The sequence below is a fragment of the Cnephaeus nilssonii genome, assembly GCF_951640355.1.
Source record: "Cnephaeus nilssonii genome assembly, chromosome: 6".
NCBI classification, from domain to species: domain Eukaryota; kingdom Metazoa; phylum Chordata; class Mammalia; order Chiroptera; family Vespertilionidae; genus Cnephaeus; species Cnephaeus nilssonii.
The window spans coordinates 105,670,049-105,695,257 of NC_137077.1; the positions used below are offsets into that span (position 1 = coordinate 105,670,049).

General features: G+C 41.3%; 1 protein-coding gene across 7 annotated transcripts in view; it reads left to right on the forward strand.

Annotated features, from left to right (window-relative positions):
- The window catches only part of CECR2 (CECR2 histone acetyl-lysine reader), a 189,210-nt gene that overhangs the window by 135,085 nt on the left and 28,916 nt on the right, over window positions 1-25,209 (forward strand). For 4 of the 7 annotated variants that reach the window (XM_079774003.1, XM_079774006.1, XM_079774004.1 and 1 more), the window contains exon 8: window positions 8,481-8,546. The exons of 2 other annotated variants lie outside the window; for them this stretch is intronic. In XM_079774003.1, the coding sequence (XP_079630129.1) occupies window positions 8,481-8,546 (66 nt within the window). Of the gene's footprint in view, window positions 1-8,480; window positions 8,547-19,283; window positions 20,887-25,209 lie in introns of those variants that run through there. One more of the 7 variants, XM_079774009.1, reaches the window with a different exon arrangement.

Sequence of the window (25,209 nt, forward strand, 5' to 3'; positions counted from 1 at the left end):
ACTCTGTTTATTCAAATGTAAATATTTTAGATCCCTGTTCCTGATAAAATTAATCAAACATCACTCTCTTCATTCAGTAATGTAAATGTTATCTTTAATACCAACACATAAAAACTATCTCTTCATCAAAAAATAACACATTGTAAACCATCCAGTTTAAGCCTAAATTTGTAATACTGTCTTATACGTCTTGTATAGTATGATATAACAAAAAGAAGAGTAAGAGACAAAAATCTTTAAATGTCTTGCCTGGACGAATATAAATCTACTTATAAAGTCTGTTAATTAGAACTTACTGATAATACTGGGTAACTAGACTTCTTGCATCACAATCACCTGGCATGCTTATAAAAAGACCAGATACCTGCCAGTGTACCATTACCAATCCCCATCAGAATTATTAGAGGTAATTCTTATGCATAGTTAAGTTTAAAAACCACTCAAAATCCACTTACAGTAGCAATAAAACCAATTTTGTTGTGAACCTAATTACAGTTATACATAGCAGTAGGGGGGGGGGACTACAAAATGATTAGTAGATAGGATATTTTTTTAAGTTTTATGTAAATAAAACTTTAAGACCTCTTTATTTCGGAATGGAAAGAGTAATTTTACATGTCAGCATTCACCAATATAAACTGAGATTTATTGTATCCTTAGCCAAATCCTGGCATAGTAAACATTTTTTTTTTCAAAGTAACAGGTGAATGTAAATATTGTAAGGCAGGAGCATGGGTATGTCCTGCCCTGCCATGTATCCTCCTATCTAATAAAAGAGTAATATGCAAATTGACCAGCACTCCAACACACAAGATGGCTGCCCCCATGTAGCCACAAGATGGCCTGCAAGGGAGGGCAGTTGGGAGGGACCAGGCCTGCAAGGGAGGGCAGTTGGGGGTGATTAAGCCTGCAGGGGAGGGCAGTTAGGGGTGACCAGGCTGGCAGAGGAGGGAAGTTGCAGGGAAGGGCAGTTGTGGGGGACCCAGGCCTGCAGGGGAGCAGTTAGGCATCAATCAGTCTGGCAGGGGATTGGTTAGGGGATGATCAGGCTGGGCAGAAGTGGTTAGGGGCAATCAGGAAGGCAGGCAGGCGAGCAGTTGGGAGCCAGCAGTCCTGGATTGTGAGAGGGATGTCCGACTGCCTGTTTAGGCCCGGTAGGATCGGGCCTAGACGGGCAGTCAGACATCCCTTGAGGGGTTCCAGATTGGAGAGGGTGCAAGCTGGGCTGAGGGACACACCCTCCCGTGCATGAATTTCATGCACCGGGCCTCTAGTTATCACATAAATCAGCACATTAGAAGCATTCTCAAGGAGCCTTGATTTCCTAGACCAGCTGTCATAAATTATTTACTCCAGGCAGTACAGATGTATCAGCTCTTCACAATCTTTGTTCAACTTTGGCATTCAGCAGTTGAGTTTCATGTTCATCAATGGTTAATTGTAATATTTTTACCACCCTTTGTTTTCCATTGCACTTTTTATTGAATTTATGCTATTAAATATTAGGAAACCAATAAAATGAGCATAAAAATGTCTGTAAAATTTCTATTAAGAAATCATTCAAGATGAGTTGCTTCTAAAAAGTTGAGTGTCAAAGTAGGGTAAGGTTTCTATATCTGGATTGCAAGTGTCCATAACATTTCACTTAAAACATAAATTAATAACTGGAAGAACAGATAAAGGTTTAAGGGGGTTATATGAAAGAATCATAGAAAACCCTTCTTGATGGGGCCCTGCATCAACTGATTGGTGAATGGCAATACATTTATACATTAAGTGCTTGCAGTACATATATTTTTAAAATTCCTTCCTTTGATCAACTATGTTAAACTACCACTAATTGTATTGGCCAAAAGGGACTTATTATTATAATAAAAAATGCTTATGATTCAAATGTGAAATTGAAACATATATCAGCAAAACAGAATATGATGCTCACAAATAGACATCATTGATTATTAAAGTACTGGAGGCCCGGTGCACAGGTTTGTGCACTGGTGGAGGCCCTCAGCCTGGCCTGCAGGGATCGGGCCAAAACCTGCTCTCCAACATCCCCCGAGGGTTCCCAGGTTGCGAGAGGGCGCAGGCCAGGCTGAGGGACCCCACTGGTATACGATTGGGGCCTGGGAGGGCTCCAGGGCGTGTCTGGCCCGTCTCGCTCATTCCCAATCATCCAGACCCCAGCAGCAAGCTAACCTACCAGTCGAAGTGTCTGCCCCTTGGTGGTCAGTGCACGTCATCTCGACTGGTAGAACCGTCGGACACTTAGCATATTAGGCTTTTATTATGTAGGATAGTGTGTAAAGGAGGTACATGGAACAAGTGGGGCAGTGGACAAAGGATTATTGTAGAATAGTGGAAGTCATAAGCATTTCATTTAAACTTTGAATTATGGTGCTACACTCTTCTAGATATCCCTTTGGATAAATTACTTGATATCTCTGAGTTTCAAATTTCTTATTAGTAAAATGTAGTTATATAACTTTACAGAAGTTTTTGTGCAAATAAAACAAAAGGACCTATAGTGTAGATAGCTAGCATAGTACTTAACAATCAATAGGCTCTTGGTCTCTTTCATTGTTTATGGTGATGGATAACTGATGGGAAATTTTGGTAGAAAACTAAATCCACATTTCTTAACCAAATAAATGCAGATCAGAAGAGAGATAAAGCAGATGGGAAGTATTTTTTGCTAATGTTATAGACAGTGATATTTAGACGACTTATGAAGATTAGGTCTTTAACAAATAAATTGACTAAGGGTATATATAATGCACACAAAAGGTGATAGCAAAATACATAGGGAGCCCTGACCAGGTTACTCAGTTGGTTGGAGCGTTGTCCTGTATACCAAAAAGTGTGGGTTCGATTCCCAGTCAAGGCATTATACCTAGGTTGCAGTTTCGATCCCCAGTTGAGTCGTATATAAGAAGCAACCGATCAGTGTTTCTCTCACATCATCAGTGTTTCTCTGTTTCCCTCTCTCTCAAATCAATAAACATATCTTTGGTAAGGGTTTAAAAAAAAATAGTTTATAGAAAAAACCAGTTCACCTTCTCTTGTTAGTAACTTTTATCTAATTTGGCATCAAACTGGCATTGGCTCTGTTGCTACTATCATGGTAAACTAGCAAAATGCCTTTGAAAGAGAGTTCCATGGTAGGTTTTTACCTGTACATAAAGTTCAAGAGTTCTTCCTATCAAGGTCTTGAAGCCTATAAAGGAGCTGCTCATAGGCATAGTTAAAGAAACTGCTAGGGTAATTTCTGTTGGCAGTTGGGATTGCACTTACTGAGGCGACATAGTCATTCTCCTAACAGAAAAGCTTTGTAAAGCTTCCATCTCATTAAATCTGCTGCCACTGTTTGCATTGTGTTTAAGTTGTATAAACCACCCGTTACTGTCACTGCGTTTATTCTCTCCTGTTCTTTTGCCTTGTTAATTACTTCAGGTCTCAAGATTTTCAATTAAGCCGAAACCGGTTTGGCTCAGTGGATAGAGCGTCAGCCTGCGGACTGAAGGGTCCCAGGTTCAATTCCGGTCAAGGGCATGTACCTTGGTTGCGGGCACATCCCCAGTGGGGGGTGTGCAAGAGGCAGCTGATCGATGTTTCTCTCTCATCGATGTTTCTAACTCTCTATCCCTCTCTCTTCCTCTCTGTAAAAAAAAAAAAAAAAATCAATAAAAAAAAAAGATTTTCAATTAAGTGGTGCTAAAAGCAAACCTGGATAATACTGATAATGAAATTACTGATTTTTGTTTTAGTAAGGGCCTGGCTTATCACCTCTTACTAATATAACAGTGACACTGTGGGGCTCATCCCACAGAAATTCCAAAACTTATGTTCGCCTTCAGAATAATCACCTTGCTTCTAAGTTCTCAAAACTCCTTTGAAATTCTCTGTAGCAGTCACTCTCAAGCCTCTTCAGTTTTCTCCAAGTTCTAATTTTCTCAACGAGCTCTCTGATTCCTAGTCCAAGTCTTTTCCTCACACTGTCTTATTCCTGTGGTTCCAAGCCCGCACAGCTGCTTCTCAGTACTACCACTGAGCTGCTGCCTCAAAGGGGCGGTCTGCCCTCAGCTGTGCATAATGCCCTCTTCAGAGCCAGTCCTGCTAGCTAAAGATGATATAACATGACTTTCCCATCTTAATTTGAAAGAAAACACTTTTTTAAATGTTTTAACAGTTAAGGGAGTTTCTTGCCCATGATAAACATTGACAAAGGAGGCACTTGATATCTGGGGTTTTGTTGTTTTAAGAGAATAAACTGGTTTGGTATCTGGAGTTGAATGGTCTTTTTTACTGACTGCCCTAAAGATACTATTCGTTCTCATCTTAGTAAATCCATCTTGGGTGCCTTAAAGGCCACTCTTCTACTGGCAGCAGCAGCAGTAGCTGAGAACACCCAAAACTATCTTTTCCTCACTCCAGCCTTAGGGAAAACGTCCACAGCACACAAAGGCAGAGTTACAACTTAGGTGGGTGTCTGACCACCTGTCCGTGAAGTCCATCAAGCAGGAGTGAGTGTATGTGAGAGTGGAGAGAAGGAATTTTAAGTGTTCACGAGTATTGTTCCAGCTTATATTCCCTTTTATTCTGAACGCTTCATTTACCTTTACCTCATTTTTTAAAATTTCAAACTTTTATGGAGCATTCTTGATTTTTTAAAAAGTATATTTTATTGATATTTTAGAGAGGGGAAGGGAGAAAGAGAGAAACATTGATGTGAGAAACATCAATCAGATCAAACCCACAATCCAGGCATGCGCCCTGACCAGGAATCAAACCCACCACCCTTCTGGTGTACAGGATGGTGCTCCAACCAACCGAGCCACACTGGCCAGGACTGGGATATTCTTATGCATAAGATACATTTCTAGAAAGAGAAGGACTTAAGAAATAAGACATGAGGTCAGACTCTTGGGTCTTAATAATTTCCTGGCATAAGCACATCCATATTTAATGTAGATGAGAATTAAAATAGATATGTGTGTAATAGAAATTTATGAATACAAAGTTGGAAAAATCAATGCTGGGCAAAGAAGGGAGCATTGGGGCAGGCAGAACTGTTTCTCCTGCAACTTTTAGGTGGCTAATATTTTAATGAAGGACAGTGGGGGTAGAGGAATAATATAAACAAAAGCACAGAGGCAGGATAGTATGTAATATGGCCAAAGAACAGTGTCTGGCATGTAAGATATGTTGTAATATACAATGGGAGCAAAGGTTGGAACAATCAGATTTTTGGAGTCCCCTATCATGCTTATATCTTCAATGGTCAGGCAGTAGGAAGGTTTGTTATCTCATTAGATCTTTGTTTTGAGAAGATACCTCTCGGGTCACACCATGATGAACAATTTTGTAAGGGAGAACTGGAAGGTGAGAAATCAGCTACTGAGAAATACTTCTAGCAGCAAAAAGGAGTAGACTCCCTGCTGTATGTTTGGAAAGAGAAGATGAAAAAACTCTGAGCGGAAGTTTCATTAGAGGTAGTTATGAGAGTCAAGTTGCAAGAGATTGAGTAGTTTGTAAAATATTAATTCTTATTATCATTTGTTTGTTTTGAGACATGATGAAAACAAAGATCATAAAAAAAATAAAAGTAAGCAGGGTTGGGAAGAGCTTATGATAGGTTCCTGTTTGGGGGATTTTTTTAGTTAGAGATGCAGCATGGACGTGAATAAGAGAAATGGATGTAGCTGACTCTCTGAGAAGACAAAATACCTTCAAGACAGGTCTCACCATGGAGTAGAGCTGCTCCCTTCTATCCTAAGTTAAAGAGACAAACTATTGAGGGGGCAGAAAATTGTTAGGAGTTTATGTTAAATGCTTCTCTGTCTCTGAAGACAGGTGAATATCAAGTGCAAGTTAAGACAGAATGTTTGATGAAGAGAGAGAGTTTGGAACAACAACTATGTTTAATGAAAGGGTTTTCCAAGCAGCATTCAGGAGACAACTATGTTTCGGTATTTTCATTTTGTAATATGGTTTAGAGTAGTTAAATGACTTTACCTAGCATCACACTTGTAGGAAGGGACAAAATTGATGTTTTTATTTACTGAGATTTAAAAATTGGCAAGGTGGGAGTAGAATGAGGCCTAAGAAACTTCAATCCCAGATAAAGATATATTTGACGAAGGAGATCAAATAGTGAAAAGGAAGGAGGACTATAGGAATAAGGAGGAAGCGGTGCAAGTGTCCAAAGAGCGATGTCTCCTTACACACTTCTCATTCTGCCCACATCTCCAAGACCACCATCAGTTCACTCATTTCTTTCCCCTAAGGTTCTTCTCCTTTGTCTGCTAATCTATCTCTCAAGTTAGACTAAGGGTTGGCCACTTCTCATGTTCTGTCTACTTTTTAATCATTTATCTCTCCTTTTAGCATAATGTTTCATGGACTATTTAAACAGTTCAGTGGTTATAGAAACTTGTACCTTAGGAGACAGTAGGTTACTTCAGACCCTGTCTTTGGCTGGCCTATTACATTATGGGGGCTTCTTACTGCCTTGACAGTAATGTTTTCATGACTCTAAAATTGAAGTGTGACAACATGATAGAATATTACAGAGATCTTGTCATTAAGTACATTCTACCTTGAGCCCTGAAAGGGAAAAAAAATGTATAAGCTTTTATGTACTTCAGTGTATTTGGATTTATCCTTCACCCTTTGTTTTATTTTCCTAGCTCAAAGATATGTTCTTGCTAGGAGTTAAATTGCCCAACATTTAACTAGCTTTGAGTCAGCAATTCTATGACTGACTTAGCCATAGTACTCAAATGGTTTTCTAGCTCATTTTGCCTTCCTGGGTCCTCTCCACTGCCTTTATTAACTTGACACTTCCTTGAAAGTTCTCTTTCCTATTTTCTGTTCACTGCCCTGGTTTGTGTCCAAATGTCTTCATTTACATTTTATATTGCTTGGTATTACAGACTAATAGCTTCTACATTACTGCAAGCAAAATCTTAACTTCAAATGCTAAAATTTCTTTTAGTTTTTCTTGGCAGTGGGTTGCTTTGTTTTGTTTCATTTTTGAATGTTGCCCTTTAGTTTTAGATACAAGTAACCATGGTATTATAAGCAATTCTGAATATCTATTATGGTACCAAATGTATTGGAGAAAGCTTAATTGTGGCATGAGTTTTGTGCTTCTGTTTAAACAGCAGGAAACTGTTCAGGCCTTTAAAGCCTTACAGGCTGGCTTTATGACCTATATTGGTCACCCAGGAGTCCAATCTTATTGCCTTAAAAAGTCTTTTTAATTTTGACTTCTGGAGAAAATATCAGTAATGGGAAACTTGCTGAACTCTAGGGTTAGTTCTACAAGGGTATTTTTGTCAGGAAACTCTGGACATTGCTGTTGCTAGGGACTCCTTGTTGTGGTCTAGTCTCAAGTGTGCTACTAAAGTTGGCAAGGTTTGCCAGGGAGTCCGATAACCTGCCCTTGGGAATAGGGAGCTCAGAAGGAGAGTCCTGGGCACCACTTAACCAGAGATTCTATTTATAATTCTTCAGCGGATTGCTAAGTGGTGCTTGTAATTAGCTTCTCATTAAAATCCCTTTGCCCTAACCCAGTGGTCGGCAAACTCATTACTCAACAGAGCCAAATATCAACAGTACAACGATTGAAATTTCTTTTGAGAGCCAAATTTTTTAAACTTTAACTTCTGCTAACACCACTTCTTCAAAATAGACTCGCCTAGGCCGTGGTATTTAGTGGAAGAGCCACACTCAAGGGGCCAAAGAGCCGCATGTGGCTCGCGAGCCGCAGTTTGCCAACCACGGCCCTAACCGGTTTGGCTAAGTGGATAGAGCATTGGCCTGCAGATTGAAGGGTCCCAGGTTCGATTCCAGTCAAGGGCACGTGCCTTGGTTGCGGGCACCTTCCCCAGTAGGGGGTATGCAGGAGGCAGCTGATCGATGTTTTTCTCTCATCGATGTTTCTAACTCTCTATCCCTATCCCTTCCTCTCTGTAAAAAATCAATAAAATATACTTTTTAAAAAATCCCTTTAAGCACAACCCTCACCCCATTTGCAAATGACCCCTTTTTAAACTATTCAGTTTTGGTTTTGTCCATTAATTGTACTTGTTTTTAAAATATTAAAGTTAATAATTTTTTAATTTTATTAAATTTATCGGGCTATGTAAAGTTTAAACTATTAAATGTCTAAAGTTTAGAGCACTACCAAAGTATCTTCAGGAAGTGAGTCCTGTCCTTTAGTGATGTTTTCATTAGCATTTGCTTTACTTTAGGGTAGTGTACTGTTGAAAATCAGCACAGAAATTTTAAAACAGAGTGTTGGAACACAGTAGAATTGTTTTTTTCAGATGTATATGCTACAGTTTCTATAAAATAATATTGTTGGGAATTTATCTAGTGGGAACTGCTGAATTATAACACATGATGAAAGAGAAAGAGGCATGAGAAATGTGAGGAAAAGAGGTACCCAACTAAGCAGAGGTGTTTTCAATTGACAGGGCAATGCTGAGTGTGAGGGAGCGTCTGGAAAAGGGACCAGAGAACAGATGGGAGGAAAAATACAGGTAGGGATTAAAACACTAGAAGAAACGGCCACAGTGGGCAAAGGTAGTCAAACCAGTGCCCGTGTAGGTTCTTGACTTTATTACTTGCTCCCTCAACAGTAATGGGCATTCTGGGACCTTTAAGTTGTTGTTTTGTTCTTGTTTGGGATTTTTTAATTCTTTAAATCTTAATTTATTTTTTTTTACGTTTTTGTATAATTAACACATAGCATATTTAGTTTCAGATACACAGCATAATACTTTGATGTTTGTATATATAGTATATTTGTGTATCTACACTAATAAAAGAGTAACATGCAAATTGACCATCACTCCGCTACACCCACCAGCCAATCAGAGTGAGTATGCAAATTAACCCAATCAAGATGGCAGCGGCCACGGAGCTTGAGTGAGCAGGAGGCTTGGGTTGCCCCCGGCGATGGAGAAAGCCAAGCTTCTCGCCCGCTCTGGACGGCCCTGGCCTCCACTCAAGGCTACAGTTTCAATTATAGAAAATAAATAAATCCCAGATACCAGGGCCTCCGCTTGGATCGCCAGTGGCCTGACCACCCTGCAAACCACCACAGGTCCCTCGTCCAGGCTACCCCACGCCCTAAGGGAACCCTCACCCTGATCTGGGACACCCTTCAGGGCAAACCATCTCGCCCCCACCCATGCACCAGGCCTCTATCCTATCTAATAAAACACCATCACTCCAACACACAAGATGGCTGCCCCATGTGGTCAAAGATGGCCAGCCCCATGTGGACACAAGATGGCCATCAGGGGAGGGAAGTTGGGAGGGACCAGACCTGCAAGGGAGGGCAGTTGTGGGCAATCAAGCCTGCACGAGAGGGCAGTTAGGGGTGACCAGGCCTGCAGGGGAGGGCAGTAGGGGCAATCAGGCTGGCAGAGGAGTGGTTAGGGGGTGATCAGGCTGGCAGGCAGAAGCGGTTAGGGGAAATTAGTAAGGCAGGCAGGCGCGCAGTTGGAGCCAGCAGTCCTGGATTTTGAGAGGGATGTCCCAGATTGGAGAGGGTGCAGGCTGGGCTGAGGGACACACCCCCCGTGCACGAATTTTATACACCAGGCCTCTGGGGTATCCTATCTAATAAAATAGTAATATGCAAATTAACCATCATTCCGCTACACTAACAAGCCAAGCCCACCCGCCAATCGAGTGATTATGCAAATTAACCCAACCAAGATGGCTGCAGCCATGGAGAGAGCAGGAGGGAGGCTTGGGTTTCCCCGGCAATGGAGGAAGCCAAACTTACCACACTCCCTGGCCGGCCCAGGCTTCCGCTTAAGGCTACAAAGTTTCAATTATAGAAGATAAATCCTTACAAAAATGGCAGTAGCCACGGAGCTGCAGAGAGCAGGCTAGGGTTGTCCCCAGCGACGGAGGAAGCCAAGCTTTCCACCTGCCTTGGCCAGACTAGGCCTCCACTCCAGGCTACAAAGTTTCAATTATAGAAGGTGAATAAACCCCAACAGAAATGACTGCCGCCACGGAGCTAGCTGAAGGCTTGGCTCCGCTCCAGGCTACAAAGTTTCAATTGTAGAAGATAAATATATCCCAGATACCAGGGTCTCCGCTTGGGTCACTGGAGGGCATGGCCAGCCTGCAAACCACCACAGGCCCCTCGCCCAGGCTGCCCCATGCCCCAAGGGAACCCTAATCCAGGACACCCTTCAGGGCAAACCAGTTGGCCCCCACCTGTGCACCAGGCCTCTAGCCTATCTAATAAAAGAGTAATATGCAGATTGACCATCACTCCAACATACAAGATCAAGATAGCTGCCCCCATGTGGTCAAAGATCCTGCCCCCATGTGGACACAAGATGGCCAGCAGGGGAGGGTATTTGGGAGGGACCAGGCCTGCAAGGGAGCTCAATTGGGGGCGATCAAGCCTCCAGGGGAAGGCAGTTAGGGTTGACCAGGCTGGCCGAGGAGGGAAGTTGGGGGCAAACAGGCTGACAGGGGAGCAGTTAGACATCAATCAGGCTGGCAGGGGAGTGGTTAGGCAGTGATCAGGCTGGCAGGCAGAAGTGGTTAGGGGCATCAGGAAGGCAGGCAGGTGAGCAGTTGGGAGCCAGCAGTCCTGGATTGTGAGAGGGATGAAATGGGCAGTCGGACATCCCTCGAGGGGTCCCAGATTGGAGAGGGTGCAGGCTGGGCTGAGGGACACCCCCCACCCCGTGCACGAATTTTGTGCACCGGGCCTCTAGTATATATATAAATTCTCAACACAAGTAAGTCTTAACATTCGTCGCTGTACAATTACAAGTTTATGGGGGTTTTTATAATGGTAACTTTCAAGATCTCTCATCAACTTTCAATATATAATACCCACCCTTCACCATACGAAGTTATTATAATACTAGAGGCCCAGTGCGTGAAATTCGTGTGTAGGTAGGGTCCCTAGGCCTGGCCAGCAATCAGGGCCATTAAGGGCCTTCAGGCTGCCGACTGGGGTCTACCTTCACTGGCTGCCGGCCAGGGTCTCCCTTTGTTCCGTGCTGCCCCCTGGTGGTCAGCGCACATCATAGCAAGCGATCGAACTTCCGGTCAAGTTCCCAAGGGGGCAGCATATTAAGCTTTTATGTATATAGATTACTAGAGGCCCGGTGCACTGTGCACTGGTGGGATCCCTCGGCATGGCCTGCAGGTATCAGGCCGAAACTGGCAATCCCTGTCACTCCTGCCTGCCGCTCTGCTGATCCTCACCCTGCTGCGCCTGCCACTGCCACTCGGTAGGCTTGCTGGCACTCATCTCCACGCGCCCATCCTAGGGTGATACCGGCGCACCCATGACCTAAAAGTGGCTGCGGGCTCGCACCCAGGCAGTCCCAATGCCGGTCATGATCCCAGTCCCAGTCCTGATGGGGGAGGGGCACACGGGGAGTGTTCGTGGGCAAGGCTCGCGCCACCACAGCTGCACTTGCCATCTGTGAGCCAGTGACTGGCACCCATCAGTCAGCTGAGCAGCGGTCCCGCTGTGGGAGCTCACTGACCACCAGGGGTCAGTGCACGTCAATCTAAAATAACTAAGTAGACATACTGTATGATTCTGTGTTTGTGAAATATCCAGAGTAAGTAAACCCATAGAGGTGCAGAGCACATTGGTGGTTTTCGGGCTAGGGTAGTACAGAATAGAGAGTGGCTGCTTAATGGATACAGGGTTTTCCTTTGGGGTGCTAAAAGTGTTTTGCAACTTAATATAGGTGTTGGCTGCATAACACTGTGAGTGTATTAAACATCACTGAATTGTATACTTTTAAATTATTTTATGTTTAAATTATTTTTACTTCAGTAAAAAATAGAGTAGTTTGTACATATTTTTTCAAATGATGTAGAGCCCCTGATTTAGCAGTAATCATTTACATCTATAATTTTCCTAAGTTGTTTTTTTTTAAGTTAGCACCCAATCCATTTTTTTATATATTTTTATTGATTTCAGAGAGGAAGGGAGAGGGAAAGAGAAACATCAATGATGAGAGAGAAACATTGGTCAGCTGTCTCCTGCATGCCCCCTGCTGGAGATCAAGCCCACAATGTGGGCATGTACCCTTGACTGGAATTGAACCTGGGACCCTTCAGTCCACAGGCTGATGTAACTGGTTAGGGCTCTTTTTTTTTTTTTTTTTCTTCAAAATGTGGTCAAGACTCAACCATACTCACAATGGCCAGGGATTGTTCCTGTGCTTTAAAATTCCTGCTTCGTTGTTGCCAAAATATCTTAAACTGTATATAGTTGATTTTTAATATCTCACCTTAAAAATCTACATATTCTGTCAGACCTGTGTGACTTTGGTCCCATGCACCGAGAAGTCACAGGTTTGATTCCCAGTCAGGGCATATGGGAATTGATCCCCAGTAGGAGGGGGTATACAGGAACAACCAATTTATATTTCTCTCTCTCCCTTTCTGCTCCTCTCTGTAAAATCAACAAAAACATAAAACAATAAAAAGTTAAATAAAAGTTAAACTTATTTTTTAAAATCTTCTATTCTAACTTTTTTGTACTTTAACAATTTACCTTTACAGGGTTCACACACTGGAGGAAGTAAAAAGTAACTAAAAAATAAATCATTTTACATCATGTAATAGTAGTTGGATTTCCCAGTTTATTTGGGAAGTTCTATGTCCAAAATAATATCCATCCCTTTACAAAAAACTTGTGAGACTGCATGTGGAAAACTATAGAAGACATAGTAATCTTACAATTAAGAAATCATCACTGTTAATTTGTTTTCTGTTTTTGGTACTTTTATTTTTTAGTTTTATTTATTTTTTAATCCTTATTGTTAAAAGTATTACATATGTCCCCTTTTTCCCCCCCATTGACCTCTCACACTCTGCCCCACACCACACCCCAGGCCTTCACCACCCCTATTGTCTGTGTCCATATGTTATGGATATATGCATATGAGTTCATTGGATGATCTCTTGCCCCCTCACCCTCACTCTTCCCTGCCTTCCCTCTAAGGTTTGACAGTCTGTTCAATGCTTCTGTGTCTCTGGGTCTATTTTTCTTCAACAGTTTATGTTGTTCATTAGATTCCACAGAATCACTGTTGATATGTCTTTGCTTAAGGCCCCTTCTCAATGCATTTATTACAGAAATGGAATTATCTTACCTAATAATAGACAAACATGTAAATTGACCATACCTCCGCTATGCCCACCAGCCAATCAGGCGTGGTATGCAAATTAACCCAACAAAGATGGCAGTTCATTTGCATACATAAGCGCCGAGCAACTGGGGGTGGGCGGGAAGCAGGCATTCCGCCCCACCCCCTGTCTCTCAGGGCCTCTGGGCAGCGTGGGAAGGCAGCTCCGGAGCGGAAAGAGGTGGCTCCTGGGCTGGGCTGGAGTGGAAAGGCGGTGCCGGCAGCCAGGGAAAGGAAGGCCCATTCTAGCATGAATCTTTGTGCATCAGGCTTCTAGTAGTAAATATTAATCTGTGACCTGTATTTTTCCTTTAACATTGTAAGGAATGTGTTTCATCAAATAATCCTCAGAAATAATTTTATTTATTTGTTTGTTTGTTTGTTTACTAGAGGCCTGGTGTACAAAATTTGTGCACGGCAGGGAAGTCCCTCAGCCTGACCTGCACCCTCTCCAATCTGGGAGCCCTCAGGGGATGTCCTCCTGACGGCGTAGGCCCACTCCCCACAGTCTGGCCTCCCTCTGCAGCGACCGGGCTGATCAGGGGAAGGTGCCACTCCCATCATCCCGCTGCTGCTGCCACTGACAGCCGCCGCAGCCGCCAAGGTGTTTTCATCAACACAGACTCCAGTCCCTTCACCACAAGAAAATTACGTTCTTTAGGCATTTTCAAGATGTCTCTTTCATAGGATATGACCTTTCTTTCTTTCTTTCTCATTTTTTATCCTCACATGAGGATATTTTTCCATTGATTTTTAGAGAGTGTAGAAGAGAAAGGGAAATATGGAGAGAAACATCAATGTGAGACGGACACTTCAATTGGTTGCCTCCTGCATGAGCCCTGACCTAGGGAGGAGCCTTCAACCTAGGTACTTGCCCTTAACCAGAATCGAACCCAGACCCTGCGGTCGGCAGGCCGAGGCTCTATCCACTGAGGCAAACTGGCTAGGGCAGGATATGACATTTCTTAGCCCTCCACCAGCGGACCGTCCATTTTTCTTCCAGGAATGAGGTGGAAAAATCCTAGATCACCTTCTTGGATTCTTATTACCCAAGTTACCAAGAACATTGTAAGTCGCGTACAGGGAACTTAGCCAATGAGCAGTCAGAAAAGGTGTTTCCGCTGCAGCTCATGCGCAGAGGAGGGACTGCCAGCATTCCGTGGCTAGCAGCCCTGTTCTCTGTGGGCCTGCACCATCCGTGGCTTGCCTCACCACACATGCAGTCCCCTCCTGCCCACCTGTGTACGCAGCCTCCTCCTGAGAGGTCATGACATTACGGTGTCCCAGACAATTTGCGTATTATCTCTTTTTAGAGAGAGATCTATTGTTAATCCTCACCAAAGCATATTTTTCCATTAATTTTCTTTTTAAAATCTTTATTGTTGAGTTCTTTGGTTGATCTCTTCTCCCCTTCCCCCCACCTTTCCCTGTTTTCCCTCTAAGATTCCACAGTCTGTTCTATGCTTCTATGTATCTGGATCTATTTTGTTCAACATTTTATTTTGTTCATTACATTCCACATATGAGTGAGATCATGTAATACCTGTCTTTCTCTAACTGGCATATTTCGCTTAGCATAATACTCTCCAGGTCCCTCCATGCTGTCTCAAAATATAAGAGATCCTTCTTTTTTACTGCTGCAAAGTATTCCATGTTGTAAATGTACCACAGCTTTTAATCCATTTACCTACTGATACACTTGGGCTGTTTCCAGATCTTAGCTATTGTAAATTGTGCTGCTATGAACATAGGGGTACATACATTCTTTCTGATTGGTGTTTTGGTTTCTTAGGATATATTCCTAGAAGTGGGGTCACTGTGTCAAATGGCAGTTCCGCATTTAATTTTTTGAGAAAAATCCATACTGTTTTCCATAATGGCTGCACCAGTCTGCATTCGCACCAGCAGTGTACTACAGTTCCCTTTTCTTTACATCCTCACCAGCGCTTGTCCTTTGTTGATTTTTTTAAAATATATTTTTATTGAGAGGAAGGGAGAGGGAAAGAGATAGAAACATCAATGATGAGAGAGAATCATTGATCAGCTGCCTCCTGCACGCCCCCCACTGGGGATCAAGCCTGCAACCGGGGTATGTGCCCTTGACCAGAATCAAACCCTTCAGTCCCCAGGCCAACACTCTATCCACTGACCCAAACCAGCTAGGGCTCATTTGTTGATTTGTTAATGGTAGCCATTCTGACAGGTGTGAGGTGATACCTCATTGTTCTTTTAATTTGCATCTCTGATGATCAGTGACTTTGAGCATTTTTTCATATGTCTCTTGATCATCTGTATGTCCACTTTGGAGAAGTGTCGATTTAGGTCCTTTGCCATTTTTTGATTGGATTGTTTGTCTTCCTTTTGTTAAGTTGCATGAGTTCCTTATATATTTTCCTTTTTTTTTCCATATATATATATTTTTTTTTTTTGTCTTAAAAGTCTACTTTTATTTTGGGTGGAGTAGCAGATGAATGAAACATTCTTTTCTAGAAATAAGATAATTAAAATTGGCATGCTGGTTTTTAAATACAAGTAGCTCAGGTTTTTTCCTAGCCTATGATTTTTTTTTAATTTAATAAATTTTTATTGTTCAGATTATTACAATTGTTTCTCCTTTTTCCCCCCATATCTCTCCTCCACCCAGTTCCCCCCCCCCCTTTACCCATACCTCCCCCCCCCCCCCCGCTGTCCTCATGCATAGGTGTATGATTTTTGTCCAGTCTCTTCCCGTACCCCACACACAGAGACACCCTTTTCCCCCTGAGAATTATCAATCCACTCTGATTCTATGCCCCTGATTCTATTATGTTCACCAGTTTATTCTGTTCCTCACATTTTAATGCACTTGAATTTTAGATTCACTTGTTGATAGATATGTATTTGTTGTTCTTAATTTTTATCTTTACTTTTTTCTTCTTCCGACTATCTTCAACTTTCTGAATTCTCTTCTCTTCTTGCTTCTCTGGAGGAGTGTCCTTTGCCTCATTGTATTCCAAATCTTTGACTTGATTCTTGAGTTCCTTTAGTCTGCTGTTGGGTCTCTGTATAATATTTTTTATTTCAGTCAGTATATGTTTAATTTCTTGTTGGTCCTTTTTCATATCCTCGAGGGTCTCATTAAATTTATCAGCCTTTTCCATGAAATTCTTGAAAAACCTTATAACCGTGGTTTTGAACTCTATGTCCATTCGTTTGTTCTCCTCCATTTCTTTCGTTTGTGATCTGTTTCCTTGTCTCCTCATTTTCGCTGCTTCCCTGAGTTGGTAGGGTAGCTTTGTGTACTAGGTGTCCTATTGGTTCCACGGGTCAGCCTCCCAGTTACCTGAGGTGGACGCTCTTGGTGCTCCCCTTTGTGGACTGTGTGTACAGCCTTGTTGTAGTTAAGTCTTGATTGTTGTTGGTGTCACTGGGAGGAATTGACCTCCAGGCCAATTGGCTGTGAGGACCCGCTGTGTCTATAACAGAAGAATTGCTGTGCTGGAGACACATTTATGTGGCAGGACTTGTTCCAGTAGGGCTTTGGTGCTCACTGAGTCTGCCACTTGAATGTGTCCCTTATGAGAGTGGTTGAAATCTGGTGTCGTCTCACACCGACCACTAGATACCCTAGATTCTGGATCTCCAATGGGGTGCAGGTCAGCTACTGTCTGAGGCCACCCAGCAGGAGTTACAGCAAAAACTACAGTTTTCTCCTCTTTGCTTGGGCTTTGGCAGTTTTGGAGCAGTCTGACTGGAGTTGCAGTTTATTTGGTTAAGCTTCCACAGAACAGACCATTTATATGCAAAAGCCGCTGTGTGGAGCCTGGGCAGGTTTGTAGAATGTGCGGGGCGGGGTCTCAGGATGGGGCGGGGTCTCAGGGCGTCACTAGGCTAGGGCGTGACAAACGGCGATGGCTGCCGTCAGCAGTCTCTGCCTTTCCGCGTTTCCAAGTCCCTGCGTCACGCGCTCCAGCGCAGTAAACAATGATTTCTGGGCGCACCTCTGCAAAAAAGTCACGCTCACTTTCAGACCCGATGGCCGAGAGTCCAGCTTCTCCCCTAGGCGTCAGGGTCCCCCGCGTGTCCCCAGAAACTGGATTTCAGAGTGATCGGGAGCTTGTCTCCCTTTGAGTTGAAAAAGAGCCACGCGCCCAGTCGCCCGCCACCGTTTCACACACCTCCGTACCTCAGCTTTTCAGCGTTTGTGCTCCTTTCTCTTTCCTTCTTAGTTGTAAATCTACCACTCAGCCAGCTTTCCCGTGGTTCTGGGTGGTAGACGTTTTGTCTTTTAGTTGTACTTTTGAAATTGTTGTGCAAGGCGGCAGTTTAGTTGTTTACCTTTGCCGCCATCTTGGTTCCTCCTCCTTATATATTTTAGATATTAACTCTTTATTAGATGTATCATTGCCAAATATATTCTTCCATACCGTGGGCTCCCTTTTTATTTTGTTGATGGTTTCTTTTGCTGTGCAAAAGCTTTTTATTTTGATGTTGTCCTATTTATTTTCTCCTTAGTTTTCTTTGCTTTATGAGATGTATCTGTAAACATATGGCTACAAGAGATGTCTGAGAATTTGTTGCCTATAGTTTCTTCTAGGATTTCTATTGTTTCACAACTTACATTTAAATCTTTTGTCCACTTTTAGTTTATTCTTGTGTATGGTATAATTTGGTGGTCTAGTTGCATTTTTTTGCATGTATCTGTTCAATTTTCTCAATACCATTTATTGAAAAGACTGTCTTGACTCCTTTGTCAAATATTAATTTAACATAATGAGTTCTCCTGTACTGTCCCATTGATCTATATGCCCATTCTTGTGCCAGGCGGTTTTGAGTATAGTGGCTTTGTAAGTATAACTTGACATCTGGTATTGGGATTCCTCAATGTTGTTCTTTCTCAAGATTACTGAGGGTATTCAGGGTCTTTTTGATTCCATATAAATTTTGGAGTATTTGTTCTAGATTTGTGAAATATGTCTTTGGTATTATACTAGGAATTACATTGAATCTGTAGATTGCTTTATGTAGTATGGAAATTTTAATGATGTTAATTTTACCAGTCAATGAACACAGTATTTTCTTCCACTTGTTTGTCTTCCTCTATCTCTTTTTTCAACATCCTGCAGTTTCCCAAGTACCAGCCTTTTACCTACTTGGTTAATTTTATTCGTAAGTTTCCTAATTTTTTTCTGTTGCAGTAGTAAATGGGATTGTTTATTTAGTTTCTCTTTCTGAGAATTCATTATTGGTGTATAAAACTGCCATAGATTCTGCATCTTAATTTGTATCCTGCTATATTGCCAAATTCATTTATTAAATCTAGTAATTTTTTGATGGAGTCTTAATGGTTTTCTATGTACAGAATCAAGTCACCTGCGAATAATGACAGTTTTACTTCCTCCTCTCCAATTTGAATGCCTTTTATGTTTTCCTCTTTTCTGATCATGGTGACTAGGACTTCCAGTACCGTGTTGAATAAGAGTGGTGAAAGTAGACATCCCTGTCTTGTTCCTGTTCTTAGGGGAAAAGATGAAGTTTAGTATGATGTTTGCTGTAAGTTTGTCATATGTTGCCTTTATTATGTTGAGATATAATCCCACTATTCCCATTTTTTTTGGAGAGTTTTTATCAAAACTGGGTGTTGGTTTTTGTTGAATACTTTTTCTGCATCTATTGATATGCTCATGTGATTGTTGTCTTTCAATTTGTTTATGTGATGTATCACATTTATTGATTTAAGGATATTGTACCAGGCTTGCATCCCTGGAATAAACCCCATTTGGTCATGGTGTATGGTCTTTTTAATATATTGCTGGATGTGATTTGCTAATATTTTGTTGAGGATTTTAGCATCTATGTTCATCAGGGATATTGGCCTGTAATCCTCTTTCTTTTTAGTGTCTTTATGTGGTTTTGGAATTAGGATAATGCTGACCTCATAAAAAGAGTTTGGAAGTGTTTCTTGGACTTTTTGGAATAGTTTGAGGAGTATACATGTTAATTCCTTGAATGTTTGGTAAAACTTCTATGAGAAACCATCCTGAACAGGGTTTTTTGTTTGCTGGGAGGTTTTTTTTTTATTATTATTATTATTGCTTCTACTTCATCAGTTGTTATTGGCCTATTCTGTTTTGTTTTTGTTTTTCCTGATTGAGTTTTGGAAAATTATATAGATTCTATTTTTCAGTAATTTGTCCATTTCTCCACATTGTCGAGCTTGTGGGCATGTTCACAGTATTTTCTTACAATTCTTTGTATTTCTGTGTGTTCAGTTTTTACTTCACTGCTTTCATTTCTGATTTTATTTAATTGGGTCCTCTTTGTTTCTTGATTAGTCTGGTTCATGGTTCATCAATCTTGTTTATATTTTCAAAAAAAAGGTCTTGTTTTCATTGATTTTTTTGGTTTGTTTTTTGTCTCTCTGTCACTTATTTCTGCTCTAATCTTTATTATTTCCTTCATTCTACTTACTCTGGTCTTTTCTTGTTGTTCTCTTTCTAATTCTTTACATTGTAAGGTTAAATAATTTATTAATTTTTTTGTGTTTTTTGAGGTATGCTTCTAGGGCTATGAACTTCCTCTCAGAACTGCTTTCACTGTCCCATAAATTTTGGGTTGTTGTATGTTCATTTTCATTTGTTTCCAGGAAGTTTTTTATGTCTTTCTTGACCTCATGGTAACCTATTCATTATTTAATAGCATGCTATTTAGCCTCCATGTGTTTGAATGTTTGGGAATGTTTTTGCTGTCGTTGATTTCTAATTTAATTCCATTGTGATCTAAGAAGATGCTTGATATGATTTCAATCTTCTTGAGAGACTTGATTTGTGTCTTAACATGTGGTCTATCTTTGAGAATGACCCATGTTCACTTGATTTATATTCTGTAGCTTTGGAGTGAAATGTCCTATAAATATCTTTTAAATCATCATTTAGAGTCTCTGTTTTCCTGTTATTTTTTTGTCTGGAAGATCTATTCAGTGATGTCAGTGGGGTGTTAAGGCCCCCTACTATATCTGTATTGCTGTTGACCTCTTCCTTAAAGCCCTCTAGATTTTTTTTTTTTTTAGATATTTAGGTGCTCCCGTATTGGGTGCATATGTTTACCAGGGTTATATCCTCTTATTCAGTTGGTCCCTTAAGTATTATGTAGTGACCTTTATAGTCTCTTGTGATGGCCTTCATTTTATAGTCTTATTTTGTCACTTATGAGTATTACTACCCCAGCTTTTTTTTTTTTCATGTCTATTTACATGAAAAAACTTTTTACCATGCCTTCACATCCTGTGTGAGTCTTTTATTCTGAGGTGGGTCTCTTATAGACAGCATATAAATGGGTCATGTGTGTGTTTTTTATCCATTCACCTACCCTGTGTCTTTTGATTGCAGTATTTAATGTTACTATTGATAGGTACTTATTTATTGCCACTTTAATCCTTCATGCCTGTGTTTCTATTTCTTCTCCTCATTACAGCTGTCCCTTTTGCATTTCTTGCAGTGCTGGTTTAGTGGTGATAAACTCCTTAAGCTTTTTTTGTCTGGGAATCTCTTTATTTCACTATCTGTTTTGAATGATAGCATTGCTGAGTATAATAATCTTCATTTCAGATCCTTGCTTTTCATTACCTTGAATATTTCATGCCATTCCCTTATGGTCTATAGAGTTTCTGATGAGAAATCAGCTGACAGTCTTATGGAGTTCCTTGGTAAGTAACAAATTGCTTTTCTCTTACTGCCTTTAAGATTCTCTCATTGTCTTTATTTTTTGGCATTTTAATTATGATATGTCTCGCCAAGAGCCTGTTTAGGTTCTTCTTGCTTGGGACTCTCTGTGCCTCCTGAACTTGTGTGACTTTTTCCTTCACCAGGGTAGAGAAGTTTTCTGCCATTATTTTTTCAGACACATTCTCTATTCCTCACTCATTTTTTTCCCCTTCTGGGTCTTCTATGATGTGAATATTGTTGCATTTCATGTTGTTCCACAGCTCCCTTAAGCTGTCCTCCTATGGTTTTGTTTTGTTTTGTTAATCCTCAAACGAGGATTTTTTCCATTGACTTTTAGGAAGAGTGGAAGGAAGAGGGAAAGACAGAGAGAATCATCGATGTGAGAGAAACACATCGATTGGTTGCCTCCTGTACAAGCCTGGGCCAGGGCCTAGGCCAGGGAGGAGCCTGCAACCAACTGAAGTACGTGCCCTTGACTGGAATTGAACCCGGGACCCTTTGTTCCTCAGGCCAATGCTCTGTCCACTGAGCCAAATCAGCTAGGGCTGATTTTAGTTGTTTTTAGTTGTTTTTCTTTTTGGTTCTCTGATTGAGTGATTTTATTCATCCTATCCTCAGCTTCCCCTAATCTGTTTTGTATTCTTTCCACTATTTTCTTTATTAGTGCTATGTTATTCTTCATAGTTACTATATATTTTCTAATGCTGTTGACCATCCTTGCCATCATTATTCTGATAAATTTCTTATCTCCATTTTGTTTAGCTCTTATGGAGAATTCTCTTGTTCTTTGGTTTGGTGGTTGTTGTTTTTGTCTCCCCATTATGGTTGCTTCTTTGGGTTTGTGTCTATATATTAGTTAGGTCTGCTATGACTCCCAATCTCTAGTGCAGGACAATCTCAGATGCTGTTTGTGACTCACCCTGAATACCCTCTTTGTGGATAACAGCAATCCACAGCTTGTGGCTCCCTCTGCTGGGGCTAGGTCTTTTTGGCAAGGACCAAGATGTGCACCAGAGTCTGCTTTTCCTAGTCCTGGGTCTAGAAGGAGATCAGGCAAAGACTCTTAGCCTCTAGAGATCCTCCTCTGCCTGAAGTCCAATGGACACTCAGTTTTGATTAGCCTCAGGCTATAGACCATAGGTGGGGTGAGAGTCTTCCAACAGGGTGGGGCAACTGCCTTGCCCTCAGACAAAACCACCTGGATAGCAAAGGTCCACCAACAAAGGAAACATGGGTGGCTGCTCTCCAATCTCCAACCCTAGGTCCCCAATAATGGAGTCTCTTCAGAGAGCTCCAGTCTTTTCTGCCAGAACCCAAGGTGAATGGCTGCACATGAAATTTTTTGCGTTGACCCTTTAAGAAGGTGCCTGCATTTCCACCAGTTTCTCACTGGCAGACAGCAGTCCTGCTGCTTTTCACAGCCAGATGTTAGGTGGTCACCTTTCTCAGTTTTGGTGCTTTGGGCTGGGGTTTAGACCACAGAGTTTTCTGTGGGAGCTCTTCTAACCCTTCCGTGCCTCTGCACTTCCTACCAGTCTGTGCTTTCTCCACTTTCCCTCCTTGGTTATCAGGGTTCTCTCCAGCTAGTCTTCAATTCATTTCCAGGGTGGTTTTCCTGTATTTTAGTTGTATTTCCAGTTTAGTCCTGAGAAAGTATCAGTGTAGTTTCCACTTACTACCACCATTTTTTAATCCTCCATTGATTATTAGAGAGTGGAAGGGAGAGAGACAGAAACATCGATGTGAGAGAGACACATCAATTGGTTGCCTCCTGCACTTGCCCCTACAGGGCCAGGGATCAAGCCTGCAACCCAGGTATTTGCCCTTGACTGGGAATTGAACCCATGACCCTTCCATGCATGGGCAGACACTAACTCTTGAACCACCATTGGCCAGGGCAGAAATGAAATTTTTGTTGGCTGTGTTGAGTATATAATATCAACTATTAATCTACCACAAAAACATTTTTGCCTATCTCATTTTTAAGAAGTGTAAGTAGTACTCTTTATAGGTTCCTGATACATATCTCCAGATTGTTCTCCAGAAGACATGTTTACCAGTCTTTACAATGTGTCACTTTGTATCATTTTTAACAACTTTATAAGTGAAAAAGCTATTGTATTGTGCTCTCCCTTTTGATCATTGGTGTGGATGGCTTAGTTATCTTCTATATGTTTTGTATTTGTGTTCTGTTTGTTTTGGGGATGGCTTCTGTTTGTAAGACATCGTTACATACTAAGAATAATAAATCATATTTGTTATAAAAAATATTTATATATTGTAAAGACTTATGTAACTAACTATTCTTTCCTTTTTTCCCCTTCAATTGACTTAATGCTTGAAATGTATTCATGTTGTTTTCCAGGTGACTCTTGTGGTTTAATTATATCTATTCATGAGTCATTGGCTTGCATCTCTTTAGTCCTTATTAAAATTCTTGGTCCTATTAATATCCTGTTGTACTCTTTGAATGAAGAATATGTTTTTACCATCTGTCCTTTTGTCATAGAGGCACAGAATGCACACACATTATTGTTACATGTAAATATGTGCCCATTTTTCTTTTTATGTGTCTCATTTATAGAAAGTAGTACAGTTTTCTTTGAATGAAATAATTCCTTTGACATGACTTAGTTTTCCTCTGTCATCTCCTTTTCCCCCCAACATATGAATTTATATATTAACTAGAAGCCCTGTGCATGAAATTCATGCACGGGGGTTGGGGGTCCCCTCAGCCCAGCCTGCACCCTCTCCAATCTGGTACCTCTCAGGTGATGTCCAACTGCCAATTTAGGCCCAATCCTGGGGGTTGGGCCTAAACCGGCAGTCGGACATCCCTCTCACAGTCCTGGACTGCTGGCTCCTAATCGCTCACCTGCCTGCCTGGTCACCCTTAACTGCCCCCCCTGCCAGCCTAATCGCCCCTAACTGTCCCCCTGCCAGCCTGGTCACCCCTAACTGCCACCCCTGCTGGCCTGGTACCCCCAACTGCCCCCCCTGCCTGCCTGGTCACCCCTCATAGCCTCCCCGCCGACCTGGTCGCCCCACGCAGCCTGCTGTTTGTTCGTCCCTCACTAACCCCCCTGCCAGCTTGGTTGTAGGCAGCTACCTTGTGAGGGCGTGAGGGTTAATTTGCATATTACCTCTTTATTATATAGGAAGGTAGTATCAGCTTGGAGTCTCTATATGACTGAAAGAAGCAAAAGTAATTATTTTGGTTTGCTTTGGTTTATTAACTATAATTCCATCATAACTTCTCAGCTGAGGAAAGATGTTGCCTAAAAGTTGGACTAAATAAGGACCTGGAGAGATGGGGTAAAGGGAATGGTTCTCATGCATTGGTTATAGGATAAAGATTTTGGGGAACTTTAATTCTATTTATGTTTTGAGGTTCCTTATGAGTACAGTATTATGTATGCAGTAATAATGGTTAATTTTTGTTTGTTTCATTTTTATCTCTCCTCTCATTTCAGATTTTACCTTTGGATAGCAAATTCCTTTTAAGTCAGGCTTACAAAATTTAAATGATAAAAATGACTTTATCAAAGGCTATCTAATCATGACAACTTCAAAATCTGAATCAAATGGAGAATCAAAACTAGTTTTAAGGCCTATAAAGAAAATGATACAAAATTTTAATCAGCAGTTTTAGTGTTTAATTATGACATATGTAAATGGAGATCTATATTCACTTTTTTTCCCCACATTAAAATCACTTGAACAGTTTCCATAGCATGAAACTTTTAAATATTTATCTGCATAAAGAGTCTTACATCTGCTTCCTATTGAAAAGATCTTTAAAAAAAAAAAAAAAGCTTCACAGTGCTCTCCCTCCCAGGAGCATGCCTGCCTTTCCCTCCCCTCATTTCCCCCCCAGTTATGCACCTCCTAAACTTGAGACACCCAGGAGGCTTACAACCAGGGAGCAGTGGACAGCAGCATCTGGTCCCCAGTTAAACCCCTGACCCTGTCCCCTAGACCCCTTTTCTCTGACTTAGTGAGCCAAAGCAGATTATTTATTTTGGGGAATATACAGAGTAAATGTTCAATAAAGTATAGTTGTCCTGTTTTTTTGTGTGTGTGTTTGTTTACCTTTTCTTTTATTGGATTCTTTAGGCAAATTCTCAGTGTATTTAAGGCAAAACAGTGGTCCTTACTACCATCCCCCTAATTTTATTTTGTCTTACTACTAAAGAAAAGTATAAAAGTTAAGGGTTCAGAGTGATGCACATTGTTGAAATTGTGAGTCTGTTTTCTGTCTAGTGAATATTTCTCATCCTTTTACTTAGATGACGGTACTTATT